We start from the raw sequence: 20,807 nt of genomic DNA on the forward strand, positions 1-20,807 counted from the left end.
TTTTTTCTCTGCAACCGCTTGTCCAATCGGTGTGAAACTTTAAACATAGGACACCCCATCTGTATATATAAAACAGTTTGTGTGTGTGTGTGTAATGTTACCGGTATACTCATAAACGGAGAGGCTCACGTACTTGATATTTGGCACAAACATGGCCATTGAGCCTGGGAAGAACATGGTCGGCCTAAAAATTTATTTCATAATATTTTTAAACCATATTTTTACCTCAGCGCATTTCAGCGAGGCATATTATGACCGGAATGGCAGAGCAGCGCGCTGATTCGCTCAGAGCGATCACGTGATGTTCCTTGCCGCCATTAACTCAGTTACGCGTTCGCACGTATTTCAGAGCGAAAAGCGATTCCGTTTTTTCACATTTCAGCGAGGAATATTGCCATTCCCACACCACATAGGTTTTTTTCCCTTTCATCTTTAGATCCATATTTTTTGCCATAACGTAGCGCATTATGGCTCTCTCGAGCTCGAGTTAGCCAATCACCTGGGAGCATGAGGCCACGTTGGCCACGACACGACGCAGAGTTGCAATCGATCGCTCAGAGCGATCACGTGATGTTCCTTGCCGCGCGATTGCGTTTTTTCACATTTCAGCGAGGAACATTGCCATTCACATCACATAGGTTTTTTTTTTCTTTCATCTTTAGATCCATATTTTTTTTCAGCAAGGAATATTATACACGGAATCTGAATCGGTGGCAGAGCAGCACGCTGATTCGACGATTCGCGTGCCCTCCCCCCCTCTCCTCCCCTCCCCCCTCACGTTTATACACGGAATGCCCGGTACTTCCCCCCCCTCTTCTCCCCTCCCCTCCCCCCCCCCCGTTCCCCTCCCCTTCCCCGCCCGGCAATGCCAGGTACTCCCCCCCCCTCTTCTCCCCTCCCCCCCCCCGTTCCCCTCCCCTCCTCTTCCCCCTCCCCCTCCCCCACCTCCTCCCTCCCCCTCCCCTCCCTCACGTTTATACACGGAATGCCGGGTACTTCCCCCCCCCTCTTCTCCCCTCCCCCCCTCTCCTCCCCTCCCCCGTTCCCCTCCTCTTCCCCGCCCGGCATTGCCGGGTACTTCCCCACCCGTTCCCCTCCCCTCCTCTTCCCCCTCCCCTCCACCCTCCCCTCCCCTCCCCCCTCACCCTTCCCCTCTCCCTCCTCCTCCCCCCTCCCCTCCCCTTCCCCCACCCTCCCACCCCCCATCATCCTCCCCCCTCGCCTCCCTCCCCCCTTCTCCTCCCCTCCCCCCTTCTCCTCCCCTCCCCCCTCTTCTCCCCTCCCCCTCCCCTTCCCCCTCCCCTTCCCTCCCCCTCCCCCTCCCCCTCCCTCCCCCCTTCTCCTCCCCTCCCCCCTCTTCTCTCCTCCCCTCCCCTTCCCCCTCCTCCCCTCCCCCCCGTTCCCCTCCCCTCCCCCGCCCGGCAATGCCAGGTACTTCTGCTAGTAGAGAATATTGTATAGCTAACTCTGTCGAAGGTCACATGGTATGGCAGCCATATTGGATTAAAGGAAAGCATTTGGACATTTTCTCTGAAACCGCTCAACGGTTTCTGTATTCTACCGACTCCTATCCGGCCTTGCTCCCCCAGCTCTGTTTGTGCTCTGTCCCCCAAATATTCCTACAGGTCGCACAAGATCTGCCAGCAACCCTCTTCTAGTGAAATTGACAAAATCAAGACTCTGCTCACCTTCACTCCTCTTTTGTCCCACCTCTGAAACAAACTCCCCCACTCTCTTCAATCCTACTCCTCCCTCCAGGTGTTTAAAACAGCTGTTCACCACCATCTCTTATCTTCCCCCATCCAAAACCTTGATCTTTTCTACCCCCGTTAATTCACCCCAGATCCACTTTTTTGAAATATCAACTTATTTCCTGGAAGTCCTTGCAGTGTCAATGTGTTTTATATTTCTCCCACCCCCCCCCCCCCCTCCCTTCCCACGCCTCCTAACCCCCAAGCCCTCTCCCTCCCACAGATCTCCCGATGTCCCTGCTCTCAAATGTTGTACTTATGTGCTTCCGCCCTCTCTCTCTCCCCATCTTGTCTCCCGCTCCCTTTATTTTGTCTTGTGTCCGTTTGTTTTTGTTTGTCATTAATGTTAGCTCTTACACGAGCCTCGATCTTGTATCCAAAAAAAAGAAAGAAAAAAACAGGGTCAGGGTGGGGAGGGGCTCACAACCAATCGGGAGTTGTAGTCGGATGACCACGCCCAAAAGACAGTAACCACGCGCCAAGTCACATAAGTCATTGTGGCCGGGGTTCTGAACCGTCATAAATGGGCCGTTTAAACATATGTCGCAGAAACGTGATTCGTGGCACAATGTTGATATTAATAGAGAACGAAGTATCTATTTACAAGTTAAACACTTCACTGAAACTAGAATGGTACTCGGAGCGCAAAGTCGCACCTCGTACGTTCATTCTGTACAAAAGTACCATCGTTGACTGAACACGTTACCATTGAACACGCCCATACACTCTTATCATCCATGCACTCTATTATGTCAGTTTCTTTGCATGAGTTATGAGCGTCATAAATTTAATTCTTCACTCACATCAGGTCATAGACCAGATATATGAAGTTTCAGATGAAGACTTCAATTCAACCAATTATGGCTGGAATACCACTTCACCAATGACATCACAATGAGCACTGTTTTTTTCCATGGAGAGTTTTTCCATATGCCAAGTTTCAATTTTTTCAGTTTTTTTTTTTTTGTGTGTGTACAAGATCGAGGCTCGTGTAAGAGCTGACATTGATCACAAAAAGACAGACTGACACAAAAAACATGATAATGGGAGCAGCAGAACAAGATGGAGAGCAGGGACATCGGGAGATCTGTGGGAGGGAGAGGGCTTGGGGGGGAGGAGGCGTGGGAAGGGGAGGGGGGTGGGAGAGGTATAAAACATATGGACACTGCAAGGACTTCCAAGAAAGAAGTTGGAATTTCGAAAAAGTGGATCTGGGGTGAATTAGCGGGGGTAGAAAAGATCAAGGTTTTGGATGGGGGAAGATAAGAGATGGTGGTGAACAGCTGTTTTAAAGACCTGGAGGGAGGTTGTTTTTTTTTGGGATACTGAATCGAGGCTCGTGAAAGAGCTGACATTTACTTCACAAACAAATCAACCAGACAAACAAAATATATAAAAAGAGGGAGCGGAAGACAAGAGAATGGGAAGCACACAAACACTTGAGAGCACACAACATTTAAGAGCAGGGAGATGTGTGGGAGGGAGAGGGCTTGGGGGGAGGAGGCGTGGGAAGGGGGGGGGGGGGTGGGAGAAGTATAAAACACAAGGACACCAAGGACTTGCAGGACAGAAGTTGGTATTTCAAAAAGTGGAATTGGGGTGAAATTATCAGGGATAGAAAAGATCAAGGTTTTGGATGGGGGAAGATAAGAGATGGTGGTGAACAGCTGTTTTAAAGGCCTGGAGGGTGGAGTGGGATTGAAGAGAGTGAGGGAGTTTGTTCCAGAGGCGGGAGAAAAGAGGAGTGAAGGTGAGCAGAGAGTCTTGATTTTGGCAGTTTAACCATAAGAGGGTTGCAGGCAGATCTTGTGCGACCTGTAGGAATATTTGCAGGACAGAGCCCAGAGATAGCTGGGGGGGCAAGGCCAGAGAGGAGTCGGTAGAAGACGGAAAGACCACCAACCTGCCTGCGGTGAGTGAGTGAGAGGCCCTTGGAGTTAGCTTCATCGCGGGAGATTCCAATGATTCTGAATGCTTTGCTTTCAACAGCGCGAAGACGAGCTAGGTGTGAGGCAGGAGCACCAGCCCAGAGGGGAGAGCAGTATTCCATTGAGCTGTGGATGAAAGCCTTGTACGTGGTGAGGAGCTCAGGTGTGCCAAGGAAGGACTTCGCACGACGGAGGATGCCCAGTCGGCGACTGGCTTTGGAGGCCAGATTTGAAATGTGGTTTTCCCAGGAAAGATCATGGCAGATAGTGAGACCCAAAAGTTTGAGTGACAGAACTTCTTGGAGAGGATTATTCAGAAAGTAGATGTGAGGGTTGTCCAGTCGGTCTTTTCGGAGAGACATCTTAAGAGTGTGAGATTTGTCAGGATTGAAAGACATGTTCCACTTGTTTGCCCAGTCTGTTATTTTGTCCAGGTCTGCAGAGAGTGAGGAGGCTGCAGACTGCCGATCTGAGGGATGAAGAATGGAGCGACAGAGAGTGGAGTCATCAGCAAAGAGATAGAGAGGATTTTCAAGAGAGTCGGAGAGATCATTGATGAAGACCAGAAAAAGCACAGGGCCCAGAACACTGCCTTGGGGAACTCCAGCCTGAACAGGAAGAGGAGATGAGAGAAACCCATTCAGGGCCACACGTTGACTACGACTAGAGAGGAAGTCCGCCAGCCATGCGTGGAGATTTCCATGGATACCAACAGAGGAGAGTTTGGTGAGCAGAGCGGGGTGCCAGACCGTATCGAAGGCACGTGATATGTCAAGGGAGACAGCTCTAATTTCCTGTTTGGCATTGAGGACCTCCATCCATTGCTGAGAAAGCAGTAGCAGCATGTCCAGAGTAGAGTGACCATGTCTGAAACCAAATTGATGATCAGATATCAAGCCATTGGAGAAGAGGAAAGATTTCATATCTGAAGCAATGATGGATTCCATGACTTTACTGATAATTGAGAGAAGGCTGATTGGTCTGTAGTTGCTGGGATCTGTTTTTGCACCTTTTTTGTGCAAAGCGGTGATGTTGGCAGATTTCCATGTTGGCAGATGACCTTGAGCAAAAGAGAGTGTGAAGAGAACAGAGAGAGGGAGTGAAAGAGCGGAAGAACAAGATTTTAGGACCCGTGGGCTGATGCCGTCAGGTCCAGTTGCAGAATCAGAGTCGAGGGTTGACAGAAATTTTTCCACCTTGTCAGGAGGAAAGGACACAGAGTCCAGGAGCAGCTGGGTACGACTGGGTACGGTGGGTACAGAGAGGGATGGGTTTGGGACAGTGGGATTGAAGAGAGTGGGGGAGTTTGTTCCAGAGGCGGGAGAAAAGAGGAATGAAGGAGTGAAGGTGAGCAGATAGTCTTTATTTTGGCAGTTTAACCATAAGAGGGTTGCTGGCAGATCTTGTGCGACCTGAAGGAATATTTGGGGGACAGAGCACAGAGAGCTGGGGGAGCAAGGCCGGAGAGGAGTCGGGAGAAGACAGGAGGACCACCAACCTGCCTGCGGTGAGTGAGTGAAAGGCCCTCGGAGTTAGCTTCATCATGGGAGATTCCAATGATTCTGCGACCATGCGACACGATTATACCGTCGAGACTAATGAAACACCTGTACAACGCAGGGTCAGGACCGATGTTTGTACAGGGGGCACCAACAAACTGGAGGCGAGAGGAACATGCAGGTACCTGGAATAGAGACGAAGGGCTCACGGTTTCAGGAGGAAGATTACCCGAAGTGCAAACAGACAAGGAATATGGATAAAAGAGGGCTGCTTGTTGTGCGGATGGACATGATCTGTGATGAGGTGCGCCTGTTCCAGGAGCGCACAATATTGTACAAACCTTGGGTGCACGCTTGCTATGGAGAAGTGAAAGATGCAATTACTTCATTCAACCATGTAAAAGTTTTATTACAACAAAACTTCAAGGCCATTTCTAGAAAATGAATAAATTAATTATAAACACATACAGTTTTAAGTTACATTAATTAAGTGAATTTATCAGCATATGTACAGCATGGACATGACATGACAAGCCAAGATAACAAAAACCTCATGAGGTGGATAACCATAAGTGTGAACATTTTAAACAATTATTATAATTACAATTCTATTAGTTTTTAAAATTAAATATATAAAGTACGTTTGGAAAATTTGTATAAATTATATGTATTAAAATAATACGTTTGGAAAAAGGTTAAAAACTTTCAAATAAAGAATGCAAAGGAAATAAAATAGAAAACAGCAATTCATCCAATTTGTAATAAATCCTGCAGTTGTCTTTTCCTGAATACAAATGCAATTTGTTAGCCAATTATTGCCTCGATGTTGCACAACAATAACGGGACTCGAAAAGAGGAATAAGAAGGGACTTTTGAACCGGTGTCGGAGAACGAATTGAATTTGCGCAAGAGGTTCGCAGAGCAGTTGATATTAACAGCAGATGAATTCTTAGGCCAGGGCAGGCAGGATAACCTCGAGGTAAGCACACTCGCCTGAGCCATCTCGCCTGGCTTTGAAACTCGACCCGGCTGCACACCATATTCCTGGTGTTTCGCACGCAGGGTGAGGCATTGACGTGTGTGGCATCCCAGATTGAGATTCTAACCCAGGCGACATGGCTCGGAGGCGAGTGTGCTTACCGGGAGGTTATCCAGCCAGGCAGTGTGAGGCATTACTGTATGCCGTCCCTCGGATGGATGATAAAGCAGGCGTCCCGGCTGTCAGAATTGGTCGGTGGACGTTAAGAAATCCCAACGTGTCCCATCGCCTAAGAATGGGAGAGCTATGACTCCACCACCCCCCAACCCCCCATGGCACCCAGACAAAATAATATGGCTGAAATCTTGGTTTTTTTGGTGGCCAGAAGACATGAGGCCTGTCGACTTCTGCTGATTTGCCCAGGTTTGTTGCGTCCCAGGTTTGTCCCAGGTTTGTTGCGTCAGATTTCCATTGGTTTTGTTTGTGTCGAGTATTATTCATGATGAGGGACCCCAAGAAAAATCATATGTCGAATAATAAATCGAAAGGTTTAATCAAGCCTGTCAGAATACACGGTAATCAAGCATTACATTACCTAAATTGATTATTTTTTAAATGGCTCCATATTGTGGTTAAGCAATCCGTGACCGTGTGACAAGTCGGGCTCGTTCTCATATAACGATGGGGAGAGTGACACGGATAAGAGGTGTCCGGTTAATCTTTTAATAGTGCATTAAAAGTATGTTTCCCAATCGCGCTGTTCATCTTTTAAGCGTTGTTACGGATTTGTATACCTGCCTGCTCTTGTTGTTCTGCACGACTTCAACCTTCACCCCGCGTGGGGATTTGTGCACGGACTTTGGGGAATGCTACATTCCACTCACGGTTGGCGTATCGTGAGTTTATTGCTTTGAGAGCATTGGGGAATGATGGTACCATCATATGTATTGTTCATTTGATGAAAGTGATATTTTAATTGTACTTTCTTTAATCGTGTTATTATTACCCTCGCCAGAGGAGAGGGTATTGCATTTGAGTCAATTTGTTTGTTACTTGCCGGAAAAGATTCCGGCAAGTATGTTGATCGGTTGGTTTGTCTTTGTGTCTGTCTGTGCACAGCACTACGTCTACACCGTTGCACGTAGAATCTCCAAACTTTACACACATATTTGTCTTGCCCTGGAAAAGACTGCGCCCATTTGATGACGTCATCAGTCACGTGGTTCGGCCGCCATCTTGGAAAAACCGAAACAATTTACACCTCGATATCTCAGTGCTGAACAGAAAAAATTGAGACGGCTCATTGTAAAGAACTCTCCATGGGGAATAAAATATGTTCATGATGATGTCATAGGTGCCTCCATTATGACGTCATAATTCGACAAGTACAAAACTTCATCCGATCAAGATGAAACTTCTTGAGCATCACCAAGGAATAAATTAGTTTAGAAAACAAATAATGATGACGTCATCGGTCACGTGGTTCGGCCGCCATATTTGTCCAAAATGGGCAATAAAAAAGTACATTTCGGCAAGTCCTCGGTCTCTGTCCGATTTTTCATCTGTTTGTCTGTTTGTTTGTTTATGTTTGTCCGCACAGAATAAATATGATTTTCTCTGCAACCGTTGGTCTGATTGACAGGAAATTTTCACCACAGGTGCATCTCCACCTGGAGAATTATTTAATAAGTATGACGTCATAGGTCACGTGGTTCGGCCGCCATCTTGGAAAAATCGAAAAACTTTGCACCTCTATTTCTCTGAAAGCACTGAATAGAAAAAATTGAGACATGGCTCATTGTAAAGAACTCTCCATGGGGAATAAAATATGTTCATGATGTCATTGTCATAGGTGCATCCATTATGACATTATAATTCGACAAGTACAAAACTTCATCCAATCAAGATGAAATTTCTTGAGCGCCATGTCGGCATAAACTGGTGGAGAAAAAAAAATAAATTATGACGTCATAGGGCACGTGTTTCGGCCGCCATCTTGGAAAAACCGAAAAACTTTGCACCTCTATTTCTCTGAAAGCGCTGCATAGCAAAAATTGAGACATGGCTCATTGTAAATAACTCTCCATGGGGAATAAAATGTGTTAATGATGATGTCATATTGTGCATCCATTATGCATAGGTGCATCCATTATGACATAATTCGACAAGTACAAAACTTCATCCAATCAAGATGAAATTTATTGAGCATGATCTAGGAATAAATTAGTTTAGAAAAAAAATAATGATGTCATCGGTCATGTGGTTTGGCAGCCATATTTGTTTTAACACAAAAGCCTTAAAAAACCACTGAAAATACATCCTGGCGAGGGTTTGCAATCTCCAATTGCTCTTTTTCTTGTTATGTATGTGAGAGTTCTTAATACAATTTCTTGTTTTATTCTACAATTGCATTGGTGTGGTTTTACCATGGTTTATTAGAACACTCAAAATAACAAATCTTTCTGCCACGTTCCCTATTGAGACTCTGAGGGGCACCGTAACCGGAGTTTGGGGAGGTAACACGTAACAGAGCGCTTTCAATGCGCATTTCAGTGAACACAAAAAAAATTGCAATATTACTGGATTTTGTTGCAGGTCGAGAACACAGTGCAGTCATTCTTGTCTTTTCACAAAAACTATTAATATATAATCTTTAATGTTTATGATCTCATATTTTGGTCGGATATTTAAAGACTAACTCCATCTTTCTCCCCAAGTCCACGTGTTCACCTCCCTTTGTCCATCTCTCACTATTCATACGATTGTCTCAATCCTGCACCTCACTTCTCCATACGACGCTTCCATATTTTCTCCAAATCTATCTTCACACTTCTATCCATCCAATTGTTGCTCATCTCATATTACAGTATTAAATAAAAGAATGAGCCTCTTTGTACATGGATCATAAACAAATGCTGGTCACGTGTGTGATAGACCTTTTATTATTGTTTAGATCATTAATTGACCATATTCATACTTCATGTAGCCTGGTGTTGGCTCAGTGGTTAGGGTGCGGCTTGGGATCCTAAGATCCTGGGTTTCGAATCCCGGTCGATCGCTGAATTAACGAGGGGGATTGACTCAGCCTGTCATCCTTCGGAGGTCGGCAAATTGAGTAGCAGTTCACTGGTAATTCCCTGCGTGTCGCAAGAGGCGACTAACAGGGTTGGTGGCAGGAAGGGCATCCGGCCATAAAACATTGCTCCAAAAAGGGGACCATGGTGCCCGAAAAAGGGGACCATGGTGCCCGAAAAAGGCCAACCCCTGCTCTGTGGGGAAAAAATAGCCTCTAAAGGTGGAATAGAGACGAACGAAAAAAGAAAAAAAAAACCATAAAAATCAAGGCGTTTTCACTTTTTGATGAGTTATTCACATGGTCTGCTTTAGATCACGTCATCCGTGTTGATCATATTCCCTCTATATCAGCGGTTCCCAAACATTTTTGGCCACGACCGAAAATTTAAAATTACATTCGCCTCGAGACCCAAATGGTACCGGTACCTACTTGGTACCGGTACCTACGATAAAGATTGTCAGAGAAAACGCTTTCGACATGAAAACCCTCCTCTTTCATATCGAAAGCGTTTTCTCTGACAATCTTTGACTCTGACAATCAGATTTTTAAAGGGTTTTTCCAAGTACAGGTCACAACCTTGGGTATGGTGAATGAAGACGGTTACAGAAAGCTTTCTTCAACAAAAACGGCACAATTGTCTGGCTTTGCAATTGTACAAGCTTTCTCATCTCTTTATAGACGAAAACTTTGCTTTTCAAGGAGTTTTTTAAAATTCATACGGACATAGACGGACAGAACGCAGGGTCCAGGATATCCATCTTCTTTTGATTTTAGGATTACGCTTCAAGCAGTAAGTTGTAATATTGTCCTTTTTAACTTTTGGAGCATTTTCAGGTATTCCACGTCATGTATTTGCTTCGAGGCCTCTCGTAAGAATGTCCACGAAACTTCAAGAAAATTGTCGTGACATTTCTCAGCATCTTTCTGTTTTTCCGCAAGACTCTTCTTTATCACACCGGTTGCAGCATTGGTAGAACCTGATGGTCGATTTTCTTTAAATTCCAGATTTTCTTCCGTATCACTTTTCAGATCCTGGTATATTGCTCACGCTCGACAGAACAGTCAGGTTACGTACAAGTGTATTGTCGTGGTTTTCGATACTTCCTTTTGTGAAACGGGACAGGGACTGGGATATTGAATCACACTCGTGTGAATTCTGCCATGTGGCCTTAGATTAGAAATTGCAAAGTCTTTTTCGCAAACAAAAAAATACGGACCATGGCCTGTGTGAATTCTTTCGTGCGTCTTCAAATTAGAAGACGTCGTGAAGGTTTTGTCGCAAACAGAACACATGAACGGCCTCTCACCTGTGTGAATCCTCTCATGAGTCTTCCGAATAGAATAAGTGGTAAAGGATTTCTCACAGACCGAGCACTTAAATGGCCGCAAGCCCCTGTGAGTTTTTTTGTGCACGTTGAGATTATAAGACATCACATGGGCCTTTTCACAAACGGAACACTTGAATGGGCTTTCGCCTATATGAAATATTTCGTGGTTCTTCAAGTAAGATGATGACACGAAGGCTTTCTCGCAAACCAAACACTTGTGTGGACATTCGCCCATGTGAACCTTTTCGTGCATCGGTAAGCTAGCCGAATGGAGGAAGGTCTTGAAGCAAACGGAGCACGGATATGGCTTCCGGTCCGTGTGGATCGCCTCGTGTCTCCTGAGGTGAGAATGTCTGGTGAAGACTTTTACACAAACGGTGCATTTGTAGGGACTGTCATCCATGTGGATCTTCTCATGCATCCTCAAGTAAGACGAATGTTTAAAGACCTTTTTACAAATCTTGCATTCAAACGGCTTTTTATCTGTGTCTCATCTCATGTGCCTTTAGTTTATACAGAGATGCGAAAAGCTCGTCGCAAACTGAACACTTGCACGGATGCTTCCGAGTGCAATTTCTCATGCAATTTCTCATGCAATCTTAAACGCGACACACCCATAAAAGCCTCTTCACATACAATGCACGCAAATCTCCTTCTCTCAGGGTTTGGGTGTTTGTCAAATTTGCCGGTGGAAAAACACTGCTTATACTTGATCCTCCGACACTGATGTTGCTTCCTTTCCTCGACTTGGTTAAAAGTAAACTTGTCCTGCAAAGCCTGGGACCATCTTCTTCTTGCACTTTCACCATTTTTCAATAATCTCTCTGGAACGATACACAAAGCAATAAAGAAATAATTAGTGTCTTGATCCATTCAGTGTACCAATTCTAGCTCTTCGACGAGCCTAGACCATGTATACAAGAAAAAATAAATAAAAAACCTCTTACCACAATCCGTCTGACCCAGTTCCATCTCTGCAAAACGGTTTTTTTGTACCAATCTTGCATGTTGTCCAGATGTGTTATCAAGGTCGTATCCAGTCAAGTTTTTTATTTTGATTTTTTTCACCATTCTCAATTTGACCCATAGTTTTACCAGAAGGATATATTTTACAGGTACACAATGCACGACCCCACCAAATGAGAATGCCCAGTACATGAACTTTTAAGTTGAACAAAGTAGGGAAAATACCCATAAAGCCCGAGACCTACCCGTGGGATCACACGGCTCGGCTGTATGACAAGCTGCTCAGTAGGTAAAGAAGGAACACCGAGGTACATGACGAACGGATGGTGTTGATAGAAGTTTAAAATACCTTAAATGGGCTTTCATATCACGCTGCAAATTGATCCAAAAGATCTCATGCCCGTGCAAGTACCTTTTGTGTTTGAAAAGTCGTGTTAAATCGCTACATTCATCCAAGTGTGCAGGTACAGCAACATGATCATGTCCTGATACTATAATAGTCCATGCTGTGCCGTGAATTGTTAGTCTTTTCTTCACATACATCTCACTTATTTTCTTCACAAAATCTTAGCAAGTACGTGAGTGCAGATACAAAGGGGGAAATGGCAATGGAGTGACAGTGTAGCAGGGGAACCACAGTTAGATACGACAAGAAATTAAAAGAACAACCAGGGAAATCGAAGACACGCACACAATAACCTGCAAAGAAGACAGGATTGGTAAGGTGGGTAAAAATGGAGGTAGAACAATCGCAGATAGGAATGCGGGATAGCACGACATGATGTGCACCACTTCCTCAAAACCCTGGAGAGAAATGCAATTGGATTGAAAGGCAGTTCCACAAACAGGGGAACAAGAGGAACAAAAGCATAGAGATGGGAGGAAAGCGAGACCGGAGAATAAGCAGTAAAAAACACAAAGGCCACCAAGGTAACACCTGCAAGTTACCTCTGCAAGGTAACACCAACGGACAGTTAAAGTAGCACCTGTTACCTCTGCACGGTAACACCAACGGACATCATGAGCTTTAAAAGCTACATAATCCAGGAGACAAATATTATTGAGGTGCATATGGGAGACCAGTGACCTCCATGACGACCTCCAAGACAAATGATGAATTGCGAAAGATGATGGGAATAGAGCCTGTGATTGATGCTGTGAAGAGGAACAGGTTGAGATGGTTTGGTCATGTGTTGAGGAAGGATGAAAGTGACTGGTTGAGAAGAGTGATGGAAATGAATGTAGAAGGAAGTAGAGGACGGGGAAGACCGAGAAAGACTTGGCTAAAGATGGTGGAAGAAGAAATGCGGGCAAGGGGGTTAACAAGGAGAGATGCAGAAAATAGGGCAAAATGGAGAAGATTGTCATGGGGACCGCAAGGCTAATCCCGCTTTAGCTGGGGAAATGGCCTTAAAATGCATGTTGTTGTATATGGGAGACCAATACTCCATTGAGTTATGGAAAAAAGACTTGAAAGCTAAGTAGTTCTGATTTTCCAAGGAATGACTTGGAAGGACAAGGAATGTTCCATATGTGGCTGGATTTGGAGGCCAGCTTTGTTACATGGTCGGACAGGAGAGGTCAAGGTCGAGAGTGAGGTATAGAAGTTCAAGAGACCGAACCTATTCCAGTGACCGAAGATGGCAATAATCGTTGGGTTCGTTAGACGATTCTTGTGACGCAATCATCATTTCATAATATGCAGCCTGTGGCCCTCTGTTTCCAGTAAGCTGGTGCTCATTTTGCCAAGCTCTGAAGAATGATAGACTGAGTAAAACCCACCTGGTGTTATGGCGCAACAGGGGCTCAATCTCAAGACCCTAAGATCTTAAGCCAGCCACCTTAACCGTTAAGCCAACACCAGGCTTATCCTTCTGAAGTGATATTTTTCAGGTTTGAAAGACATATTCCATTTCCTTAGACCAGCATCGAATACAGTGCATTGAGAAAGTATTCAGACCCCTTCACATTTTTCACATTTTGATATGTTGCAGCCTTATGCTGAAATCGTTTAAATTCATTTTTTCCCTCATCAATCTACACTCAATACCCCATAATGACAAAGAGAAAACAGGATTTTAGAAAGTTTTGCAAATTTATGAAAAAGAAAAAACTGAAATATCAAATTAACACAAGTATTACAGATCAGCAGAGACTGATGCAGCTGCCATCTGTCCATCAGAGGGATGGGGGCAATGGATGACACGATATGGGGTTATCTGCAAAAAGGAAGTGAGGTTTTTCCAGCAGAACATTTTGGAACAAGACAGATCCCAAGACACCACCTTGAGCTGCTCCCACCACTGTCAGGAGAGCGTTGGATTCCATGGATGGCAACGCGTAGACCACTTGAGTAGAGAATGTCCAAAAGCTATGTAGCAAGAAGGCCTTGTATGTCACAGGCATCTAGCTTGGAAAGAGGTGCAAGATAAATGACTGATGAATGCTTGAGATATGTCCATGGAGATGTTCATGGTGTCCATTTTTTTTCTTGATTTCTCAATATCAGAAGTAATGATTGATTCCATGCCCTCACTTATCATGGAAGCAAGCTGACTGGCCTAAAGTTTAGAAGATCTATTTTTTCACCCTTGTGACTTTCAGTGTGATATCAGGTGGTTAAAGAAGATGGAGAGGCTGAAGAATGTAGATGGCAGAGCACAATTTGAGAACAGGGGTACCAATGCCATCTGTGTCCATCGTGGATGAAGAGTCGAGGTAGGACGCTCATGTCATCTCGAATATCAGGGGTTAGTTTTCTCTGGACAGTACATCCTATTTTTGATGTATAAACATCTCCATGAAACATATTTCTCCATTTGTTATAACTAGACTACATACAGGTAGTGGGCAGAAAATGGAAACACCTCGATAAACGAGGGACTCCAAGCAACAGCTACACCTTGTGTATTCATGACCCATGTATAAGTTCAGAAAATAACATCCCAGCATACTTAGGGTCATTTATAAAAATGCTGTAAAGGCCTGGTTGCCTATAATTATGGCTAGCATGGCTGCAAGAGGACATCCGAGACAGCGTTTTCCACATCCATAAAACAGGTGCGAGTTTATTGACCGTTTCGTGGACGAATGGTTCCGCATCCTTCCTACACAATTCCAGACGCTGGTAGACTCAATACCACGGAGCACAAAGGCCGTACCAGCGGGATGTGATGGCCCAACACTCTATTAAGTGACTTTACATTGGTGTTTCCATTTTTTTGTCCACTACCTGTATATATTATGCATATATATATACACCTGTGTGTTTGTGTATATATATATACACACTCGGAACCCGTTAATATGGGATCCATTGGAGCCAGGAAAATCGACCGTGTGCTAAGTGAGACCGTGTATTACCTATCTTCCAGCGCGAGCGTGGTGGCCGCCATCTTTGATTGTGTCGGGTGACGAGTGAAACTAGGTCAATTTTTTAAAAGATACTTTTTCGTAATAAAACAACACATATGTAATAATACTTATACAATTTTTATTATACAAAACAATATACAAAAAACAGAAATCAAGAAATATTGTTCTGCATTGTCGATTTGCTCATCAATGTAGCCCTCATCCTTGATGAACTCCTGGAATTCTGGGAGAAAGGCCTCTGCTGCTGCAGTGTCTGCTGACTTGGACTCCCCCTACTTCACCACCCTGGCAATGCCGTGTCTCTTCTTGAACCTGGACAGCCAGCCTCCAGAAGCCATGAAGTCTGGTGCATCGACAGATTCACCATGAATCTGCTTGTGCAGCTTCTGAGCTTGGGCCTTCAGGATGCGCCCAGAGATAGGAACATTATTGTTCATCTTCTGGGAAAACCAGGTGTATGTAGCACGGTCCAGATGGGTGTCTGCTGCCTTCCTGGCCCTCTTCCTGGTTAGTCGATCACTGTGCTCGATGTCTCGGACGAAAGACCTCAATTCATCCTCCTTCTTCAGCCACCCATGGAGTGTAGACTCGTTCAGACCTCCACACACCTGAACAAGAAAAAATACAGGGTTAGTAAAAGTGTATAAAACATCATAAATAATAAAAATACTGTATCATAAAATAAACATCCTTTAAATAGAAAACTAACCTGAGCCTGGGTCTCCATTCCGTACTTGCGTAACCGCATCCAGCTTTTCCTGCATCGTGTAGCTCGAATTTTTTCTTTTTGTCCCACCTCCCACGATGCCTTGCGCGAAGAACAAGATGGCGATTGGATTGGGCCGATTGGATTTGATTGCTCGAAAAAAAACGTTTTCAAGTGATGTAAATGATGTAAATGCTGTAGAAACTGAAGGTGATATGATTTGAGTTGAAAAGGATGCCATATTTATACGGGAAGCACTGACTGAGATGAGTCGGGGAGAGAGACAGGTGTCAATGCGTCTTGACACTTTGCAGTTCCCGGGCCCGACCAGTGGAGATGAAAGGTTAAATCAGCTTACGTAGATAAACACTCGTGTCAAAATCATATTAATAATAACTTGTGAAATGTTAAGTAAACCAGAGGTGTTATGATCGTTATGTTGGTGTTATGAGAGCGAACTTTCACGCGCGTGATTTAAAAAAAAATCAAGATGGCGGCTGCCGTGTACAATGTACTACATGCTCGATTCTTGTCATTTTTTGATTTTTTCCTAATAATTTATCAAAATTTTTGGGTACCAAGGGTCGACTGTGTGCTATCCGAAATCGCTTAATTAATGGATCGCATATTAACGGGTTCCGTGTGTATATACTGTATATACCTGTACACTACCTGTATATATTATGCATGGTATAAAAGTGCATTAGTCTGCTAGAGTTAATGAAACGACCAATGCCGTGCACAAAAATTGCAATTCAGCAAACTGGTAGAAGACCGGCACAAGAGAACACTGGTGGATACATCCCAAAAGACAATTCTGTTCCACAAACAAGGAATGTTAAACATACTAAAATGGAATTTCCTTAAGGAAGTGGGAGGCAAATAAATCAGTACAGTAGAGTCCCATGTAAGCCAAACATGTAACATTCGCTTTAGCATCGTGCTGATGAATATTCAGCTGAACTTCACCGATTCAAATAAATATTTTAGGTGCATGACAAGATGTGCAACATGCAGCTTAATATGCTAATAATTCAAAGAATACATGCAGAAAAGACAAAAATGATGCAAAACTGGATATGAAACTCGCACTGCACTGATGACCTATTATAACTAGAATAGGACTGCAGAGAACATCACAAGCAAACCAAACGCAAACACTGGAGAAAGAAAGCCAACACTTGGAAAAGTACAATGAAAAACATAGGAACGTATTCCACATTAAATGTACAGCAGAGGTGAAATAAAGTTGCAAAAATACAATCAAGACTGAGGGGGATGGAAGGGGAGGGGGGCATAAGACCGAGCTACATGTCGCAGAATTACATGGCACAGGTCTTAAAGTAACAAAATAAAACCGGAAAGCATCTGAAAATGCAAAGCCCGTCCACATCCGCTTTCGATTCAGACTTCAATTTGCCGTATGCGAAGCATGACGGAAACAGCTAAGAACTAGAACGGCACTTGGTAGAGGGCATACAAGCTGGACAGTTTACGCTTTCTATCCCACTTATACATCAGATCTGGATCAGGACCTGAACCGAAATCTAATCTAAAAATCTAATCCACCAAGTTGTCATATTATATGTCATCCACAACTTTTTGAAACATCATGGTGTGTATAGTTTTTGGCCAATCATTTAATGTTGAAGAACCACAAAAGAAATTTGAAAATTCTCATACCTAGATCCAGATCTTCACAAAAATCGAATCGATTCATCGATGTCACATACCCAACCTGACCACCAAGTTTCCTCCGAATCCTTCCATAACCTTTCGAGATATCGCGTTATATATCGGTTTTAGCTGTATCACTCAATCGGATGAAAATTGACGATTTTATGCAAACTTGACCCTTGACCTTTGGATATTAAAAAAAAACCAATGAGCTTCTACCTTTTGATGGGTGAACCAATTCAGTGACCCAATATGGAAATTCTTAAAATTTCAAGTCAATCAGATTAAAATTGATGATTTTTTGCAACCTTGATCTTTTACAGTTTGATATAAAAAAAATATATAAAATTCTAACTTTCGATTGGTGAAGCAATTCAGTGACCCAACATGCAAATTCTCCAAATTATGAAAATTGACGATTTTAGAAGACACTGACCTTCAACCTTTGACCAAGTTATTTATTTGCCTTCTCCATATTCTAATAATAAGGCTTTGTTGAAAATGTAATGACAAAGCTCAAATGGTAAAAATGTTACGGCAACGTAACAATTTAAAGTTTCACACTGATCGGACAAGCGGTTGCAGAGAAAAAAAAAACTGTTTTAAGCGAAAATAGATAGACGTGGACAAGCGCGCACGCACGCACACACACACACACACACACACACACACACACACACACACACACACACACACACACACACACACACACACACACACACACACACACACAACTCCTGCTGCGCAGGGGATGGGCTAATTATGGATATGCTCACCAGCAAGGTTATTTCGGAGTTGCAGCTCGAGATGCAGCTTGAGCTGTAGATGGAGCGGTCAAAGTGCTCAAAACCGAATGAAAGGCAGGAGGTCGAACCGCAAAACAGTCACTTATCTTAGTAAGGCCCTTCTTTTCACAGTAGGTCTGGTAATAGTGGCTCTCTATTGATCTTAACTCCTTCAAAGCCATGACCCTCCTTTCAATGCAAAGATCATAGTCAGTGACTTTGTCCTGCAATTGAATAAACAGTGACAGAATCTCCTTCAATTTAGTCACCGTTAGACATTTCACTTCGGTCGATTCTTCATAACTGGCTTCCTCCGGGTATCTCGTGAGGTTGTCGAGATCCTCTGCACTAGGCTCCTCACGATGGCTCTCAATATGCTCCTCCATATCCTTGGCACTCAACGGCTCCTCCATCAGCCCAGGGACATCGTTGGCGAGCGCAGCTAGCTCTTTGGTGCTGACTTGCTGCACAGTGTCCTCATCAATGAGTTGGCTGCACTCCAGCCACAATTTCCTCCAGACGCTTTTTAGACATCTCTGCGAGACCTCGACCCATGCATGACCAATATCATACATGGCCTCCTTTAGGGTGTAGCCTTGCCAGTATTTTCTGACGGCGTCTGGTTCATCACCGGCTACAGCCAAACGGCGGAATATTCTCCTGGTGTATAGCCGTTTGAAGTCGGTAATGATTCCCTGGTCCATAGGCTGTATAAGAGCTGTCAAATTTGGCGGGAGAAAAATAACCTTAAAGTTTTTATGGTAGTCTATCAGGCTTTGACTATGGGCAGTCGCTTTATCCAGAACAAGAACGGCCTTTTCAGCGAGGTTCTTAGATCGAAGAAACTCTTTCACGTGTGGAATGAAACTGTAGAGGAACCAGTCATCAAAGAGCATCCGTACTACCCGAGCCTTGCTGTCGTAGCGCCAGAGAACCGGGAGATGGGTGACGTTGATGTGTTTAAATGCTCGTGGGCATCTTTCCCTCCCCACCACAATAGGTCTGAGCTTATCCGTACCAGCAGCATTGGCACACAGTAACAGCGATAAACGCTCCTTTGACAATTTAAATCCTGCTCGGCACATCTCTTCCTGTGCCAGGAACGTCTTGTTTGGCATTTTCTTCCAAAACAGGCCGGTTTCATCGGCATTATAAACTTGTTCAGGCGAGTACTTCGAGCACTCCCGGGCAAACGCCTGCTTAAAGGACCGAAAGGCTGTTGTGTTTGTACTGGCGGTTTCTCCCTCCACCGACAATAGGCGGACGCAGTGATGTTTCTTGAACCGGTGCCCCAACCGTACGAGCAGAGAGTCTTCTACCTCCTTGTGGACGCATTTCTGATATCTCCTCAAAGACCCACGTCCTTCGTGCAGTTTGCTTCCCCACTTCTTCCACTTGCGAACACCAGTCGGACTTGCTCCGGTATCACACGCCACATTGTTAATCGACTCTCTGGCTTTCACATGAGGCACGACCGCATCTTCCAGACGCTCATCTATGTTGAGCCGGACATGCTTTCGATGTTTTCTCATAGTCACGTGCCCTGCTCGCAGCTGGTTTTCCCACTTTTTCCACTCGCAAACACTGGCTGGACCTGCTCCGATGTCACGAGCCACGCCGTTGATCGACTCTCCGGCTTTCACACGAGCCACGGCTGAAAGTTTTTGCTCCAATGACCAGGCCTTGATAATGCGCTTTTGCTTCTTTTGCGAATGGACGTGCTGACTTTCACATGAACCGACGCCATGACATTTTGCTCCGGTGACACCACCTTCAAACACAGCTGAAAGGAAAGAGCAAAGCACTACACAGCCAAATCTGAAGAATCGAACACGACGGATGGTAGAGAATGCCGAACACCGAAACTACATGCAGCCGAATACAAATGTATTACTTTTTTGCTGATCGACCTATCAAATCGAATAACAGGTGCAAGCAATTAAAATTTCTGGTTTGGCTTATCGAATTGGTGAGATTGAGTGCTCGTCTTAACGGGACTCCACTGTACTTGCAAAACATTTTAATCGGAACACAAAAAGTACGAAAATATCTTTTAAAATACACATAACCTGCTACAGTCGTGTCGAGCTCACTTGCAAAGTCAGCATCTTCGCACAGCTCTCGTTTCACCGTTTGAACACTGTTCAAAGTCAGAGGAACGTTGTCATCCAAACATCCCGCCTTCATCGGATTAATTTCATCTGCAAAATGAAGAGTGGCGCCACACATTGCAGTACCGGAAACTGGAAATAATTGTTACCAAATAAAACCAGAAATAGTTGTTACCAAATAATATCACTTGATACGAGAGGTAATTTTATAATTGTGATATGGTGGAGATGTCATCAAGGAAATATGTTTATCACCATTCATTGTTGACTGCAGTTAATACCGAATATGCAAAAATGTTTTGACCATGGGTTTTTAAGACGGACAAAGATTCAACACGATTTCCTGGACTAAAACAAAGTTCTGGACTTGCCTTGTGAGGAACAATTATCCAACAGTTCAGGTTTCACCTCCAACTCGTCTTTAGAATCTGCAACAAGTTGTCATAATCATCATCATCATCATCATCTTCTTCTTCTTCCTCATCATAATCATCTTTCCCACAACGCTACCTAATTCTGGGGCGTCATGTTGGCCTTTCCACGGGTAAATAGACCCAGAAGTGGCCGAGTGAATTTTTTGAAGATGTCGGCAATAACATACATACTCTTCGTCATAAGACGCCGAG

General features: G+C 44.3%; 1 protein-coding gene across 5 annotated transcripts in view; it reads right to left on the reverse strand.

Moving 5' to 3' along the window:
* Positions 1 to 20,807, reverse strand: part of LOC137418904 (jerky protein homolog-like) — an 82,703-nt gene that overhangs the window by 3,486 nt on the left and 58,410 nt on the right. For 2 of the 5 annotated variants that reach the window (XM_078777810.1, XM_068105050.2), the window contains 3 exons: positions 20,553 to 20,609; positions 20,164 to 20,271; positions 18,062 to 19,853 (listed from right to left, as the gene is read on the reverse strand). In XM_078777810.1, the coding sequence (XP_078633936.1) occupies positions 18,070 to 19,853; positions 20,164 to 20,271; positions 20,553 to 20,609 (1,949 nt within the window). In that variant the 3' untranslated portion in view covers positions 18,062 to 18,069. Of the gene's footprint in view, positions 1 to 5,566; positions 15,711 to 18,059; positions 19,854 to 20,163; positions 20,272 to 20,552; positions 20,610 to 20,807 lie in introns of those variants that run through there. The other 3 variants (XM_068105052.2, XM_068105051.2, XM_078777811.1) reach the window with 3 other exon arrangements.

Source organism: Myxine glutinosa, chromosome 5 (assembly GCF_964187855.1).
Source record: "Myxine glutinosa chromosome 5, kmMyxGlut1.1, whole genome shotgun sequence".
Classification (NCBI taxonomy): Eukaryota; Metazoa; Chordata; class Myxini; order Myxiniformes; family Myxinidae; genus Myxine; species Myxine glutinosa.